A 4,710-nucleotide genomic window follows, 5' to 3' on the forward strand; every position below is an offset into this window, starting at 1 on the left:
GCCGGCACGGACACGGGGACAGAGGAGCGAGTGCCTGGGAGCAGGGAGGGCAGCGAAGGGGGACAGAGACTTCCTCAGCCAGTGGCAGATCTGCTTTAGGACATTTCCCCCCCCCGGAGACTGTAGAAATCTCTGCCGCTGGAGCTCTGCTACTCGCCTGCTGCTGCATTCCAGTCGTGGGGATGCAAACCTCAGGGGTGGTACAAGGAGGTGAAGAAAACAGAAGTAACAGTCTGTTTTTAATCGGGTGTGCTTTTCCCTCTTCCAGTATTAATTACCAGTTAATTACTCAGCACACACAGCCATGATCATTCAAATCCACATCCCAGCCAGAGGATTTGAGTCAGGGTTTTTTCTGCATGGGAGAGGGCATAAGAGCCTGCACTGTAGGCACACTACAGACCTGACCTGTCCTGCTCTAACCTGGCTTAGCTGAGCTGCAGGGACTGAGCTGAGCTTAGCTGCAGCCACCATGCCCTGCTCTTTGCAGGTTGCTGTACAGGGGTCAGCAGTGGATTTGGGGACACACACATCACTTATTTCTCTTAGTTTCTAAGCTGAGTGTGGGAGTTCTGTTGCATGAATCAGTAGGGTTGAGGTTTAAGCTGTGATGCCGTGGGAAGAGTATGGATGTATGCAATATAGCTGTATGCAGTGTATAGCATTCCCTGCACTACTGCACAGCTGGAGATGGGGCAGGTATGTTCAGGGCAGCCCTCATCCTGGATTCAGGGGTGAGTGATCCCAGGCAGCCTCTGACAGCCGCAGGGACAGCTCCATCACAACCTAGACACCTTAGGATTTGCTTGGCATGAGGACTGGATGGTGAAGAAATGATGATGTAGGGCCCTACATCTAGGAGAAGGTGCTAGGAGAATACTAGCATGCAGCTGCAGTCAGAGATAAGGGGCAGCATCCTGCTTGCCACTCCCTGGCCCAAGAGCTCTCTGCACAGACGTGCCCTCCCTGAAACCTGCAGGTGAAGCTCCCATTGATGCTCCTGGAAATGGCACCCTTGATGGGGCAATGTCTGGAATACCTTGCATGCCAATGGAAGTTTCCTTCCTGAAGGTGAAACCAGAAATCCACCCTGCACCTCTGCCTGTTTTGATTGATTCTTCTTTGCAAGCCAAGTTTGTCCTAAGTAAAATCAGATCTGCTCTTGCTCTGGCCACTTTACACTCATTAAATTGGTATCAATGAATGACATAGCTGCTTTAAACCATGTCATGTTGAACTGGGTGGTGAGGAAGATACCTGAGGGACTTTGGCCCCCTCCTGCAGCCCATGCTGCCTGCACCCTCAGCCCCACATCCCCCAGCACCCTGTGAGTTCTGCAGCCCTGGGTGTGCTGGGGCGGTGGGTGCTGCACAGCGCGGGTGCTGGTGGTGGTGGTGGCTGAGGGATTTTTGTCTCTCTTCACCAGGAGGCGCATGCAGATCACGAAGAGGTTCTGAAAGCCGTCACATCCTTCAAGTCCCTTGTGGTAGGTGGCAGTTCTTAAAATAGAGCCCTCCATTTCAGGGCTGCATTTCACAAAGAATGAGTCAAGCCTGACATTTGTCTCCTCATTAGAAAAAAAGGTCTTTTGGAATGGAAAAGATGGGTTATAAAGAATCTTAATTTCAAGTTTCAAGCCTAGAGCTGCCCCTCTGGCTGCGTCTTTCAGCAGTTGCCCACTGGCTCTGTGGTCCCAGCAGCAGAGACGGAGGATCTCCAACTTTCTCCTCTGCTGCAGAAAGCCATGTGTGGGTAGTGGTGGTGGTGGGGTCCCTTTCATCTTCTTTTGCCTCCATACCCTAATCATTTGCCACCTGAAACTAGACCACCCCTTGCTCTTTGAGATGAGCTGTGAAAGGTTAACACGGCTGTCTGACTCAACTGCCGGTGCCAGCATTAACATCCCTTCTGAGCCCATTGAGTGACTCTTGGTTTTGTTGAAGTTTGCTCCATGGGCATCGGGAGGCTTTGACCACATTGCAGGTAATTTGTGGCTCCAGGTGCCATGGCCATCAGCAGGGAACAGAACAAGCGGCAGCGAAGGGATGAGTCAGAGATAACAAACCTATTTCTGTGAGCTCTGTTACCTACACCCCTCAAAGTCCTACTGCACTGAGATGAAAAAGAGGGGGAAAAGCCATCCACGTGCACAAAGGTTTTGCCTGGCAAAGCTTTTTTCGGTTATTAAGAAAGCTATAGTCTCTCTCACTTTGTAGCCACTGAATACCTTTCACTATAACCACTCCAGATGTGGTCCAACTTCCTTCCTTAGCATAGCAGATGCAAGTTTTCGGTGCTTAGCAGTGCAGATAAAAGATGGGGAGGAGAAAGTTCATAGAAAACAGGAAAGGGTGATCGTGTTACATTTACTTAGAAACTCAGCTCCCTTTGCATTTATTCTAGTAGATAATAGGGGAATAATTCAGTTAAATTATGAAGTGTCATTAATCTTTAGGAACAGTCGTAAGTGATGGACGGTTTTACTTGAAATGTGTACTTGGATGCTGAGTAATTTAATGCACTTATGACACGACTGAAGAGGTTCAGTGTGGGTTTGAGGTTAAGTCCCTTGCAACGGACTCGTGGTCCTGTGGTGGTACCAGGGAGGCTCCCGAGCAAAGGCAGGGAGGGACCGCGGAGCCGCCGTGATTTGCGGTGATGCCTCTGCACAGACTGCGATGGATTGCCGTGGATTTTATATGGATTTGCATCCTGGGAACATGGGATTCAGACACTCAGGGAGCCGTCAAAGTATGTAACAGCTGCAAAATCAGAGGAAGCCCCCGCAGTTTGGTTCAAATTTGTGTGTTTTCAGACTAGACCTCTCTCTGAAGATCTGGGTAGTCAAAGAGTTTGTATGAAACTGAGATGGAAAGGAGGAAAATCTCTGTCAGAAACATGGGTTTGGAAAAAATCAAGCAGCTGGTGAAAACAGCCTGGGTTTGGCTTTGCAGCAATTTTCCCTGTTGGCAGAGGGGTCAGTTAAAGCAAGTTTTACTTGGATTTACAGGACTGTCTTTGTTCAGTCAGCAGTGTCCTCTGCTTGCTGAAAGCTGCTGAAGGACTGGCCGCTCTGCGGAGCTCTGCCAGTCCCCAGCTGCTGAGCATTGGTGCAGTCTTTTCTGTTACAGCACCTTCAAAATCTTCTTCTTGTGCGACTCTCCTGCACCGCTGAAATATTGCACCAAGTCCTGCTTTTGGGTTTGCAAATTTTGGTTAGAAAATATCCACCCATCTGATTCTTGGGGGCTTTGCATTGCTGCAAATATAAGTCTTTCTGCTGTTTTGGCAAAATGGGCAAAATCTCTCTAAGAAGCAGCAAAATTAGAGACATTTAACTCTGCGGCTGTCTTGGTTTGGAAAATGTGACCCTGTACTCAGAGGTAGGACTGGTTTGGAAAGAAAAGTTTGCTCAGTGCAGTTGGCAATTTCTGTGACATTTTAATGTATTCATTACTTCATAAATAGCTAGGGTGTGATTTTTTTTTTTTTTTAACCAACTTTGTGTAATAGAGCCAAAGCAGGCTTTCCTGATCCCTTGACGTGACCAGCCCTGAGCCCACGTGGCTGTGGGAGCATTGCTGGTGAAACCGTCTTCCTTGGGATGGTTTGGGTTTGCGCCTGCCCTTTGGCTAACGATGTGCCCCGCTGTGATTCCCAGTCGCAATGCCAGGAGCTGAGGAAGAGGAAACAACTCGAACTGCAGATCCTTTCCGAATCCATTCAGCGCTGGGAAGGAGAGGACATAAAAACGATGGGGAACATCATCTACATGTCCCAGGTTATGGTACAGTGCGGGGGAAGTGAGGTGAGTGCAGTGGTTTTTCTCCTAGCTAAAAACATTGTGTCCAAATACCCCCTTGCTCACAGGATCAGCGATGCAAGGTGGCAGCTACTCTCACTCCAAGCCAGCAAAGTGCTGACAAATAATGTTGATAAATAATTTTACTTGGAGAAGAGTTATGCAATGGGACTGTGCACATCTTTGGAGTCAGGCACCCTGGGGGCTTTAGCTTCAGGCCTTTGGTGACACACTTTTCAAGCAAAAGAAGTATCTCACTCTCGTATAGCACATTAATTTCCCTCTTTCACCCCTGTGACTTACTCTGAGAAATGAGAGTGACTTGAAAGCATGCATTAGCATAACCATTTTGCCACGTCCTGTGCGCAGCACGGCAGCTGCTGTGACGTCCCATTCCAGAGCTGACTGCGCTTTGGAGATAACTGGAGGGATTCCTGTGCTACTGGTCCTAAAGCATCGCACCAGTGCTTGCCACAGACATTCACCAGTGGTGTTAAAGCCATGCATACTGCGTGTTTGGTGTGGGAAAGTGCCTGTTATCACTGAATTGCTCGCTTGCTGTAGCAACTTTTCCCTGGGAAAGGAAGATCTGTAAAACAGCCCAGTAGAGTCTAGTCCCAGAGTCTTGTTTGGGATGTGAGATGCTGGGGGACATAAGGTCTTGGTATTCTGAGACACTCTGAAATGATTAGAAGAGGATTAGCAGGATGCAGACAAAATGTATGCAGGAAAAACTAGTACAGAAATTAGATGTTGTAAAGAAAAAAAGCCAAAATAGTTGGTTTGGGAGTGATCTCTTGCAGACTATGATTCCGGCTGCAACAGGTTCAGTTTGCTGGAGGAAAGTGCTTGTGATACATTGCAAACTGGACTAACCTAAATTCTTACCCCTGCAGGAGAAAGAAGAG

At 48.3% G+C, this 4,710-nt stretch overlaps 1 protein-coding gene across 3 annotated transcripts in view; it reads left to right on the forward strand.

Annotated features, from left to right (window-relative positions):
• ARHGEF6 (Rac/Cdc42 guanine nucleotide exchange factor (GEF) 6) overlaps nucleotides 1-4,710 on the forward strand; it is a 24,563-nt gene that overhangs the window by 9,596 nt on the left and 10,257 nt on the right. For all 3 annotated transcript variants that reach the window (XM_009702765.1, XM_009702841.1, XM_009702690.1), the window contains 3 exons: nucleotides 1,427-1,486; nucleotides 3,662-3,808; nucleotides 4,699-4,710. The exon at nucleotides 4,699-4,710 is cut by the window's right edge and continues 102 nt beyond it. In XM_009702765.1, coding sequence (XP_009701067.1) covers nucleotides 1,427-1,486; nucleotides 3,662-3,808; nucleotides 4,699-4,710 — 219 coding nt within the window. The remainder of the gene's footprint in view (nucleotides 1-1,426; nucleotides 1,487-3,661; nucleotides 3,809-4,698) is intronic.

The sequence above is a fragment of the Cariama cristata genome, unplaced genomic scaffold (genome assembly GCF_000690535.1).
Source record: "Cariama cristata isolate BGI_N322 unplaced genomic scaffold, ASM69053v1 scaffold8800, whole genome shotgun sequence".
NCBI classification, from domain to species: domain Eukaryota; kingdom Metazoa; phylum Chordata; class Aves; order Cariamiformes; family Cariamidae; genus Cariama; species Cariama cristata.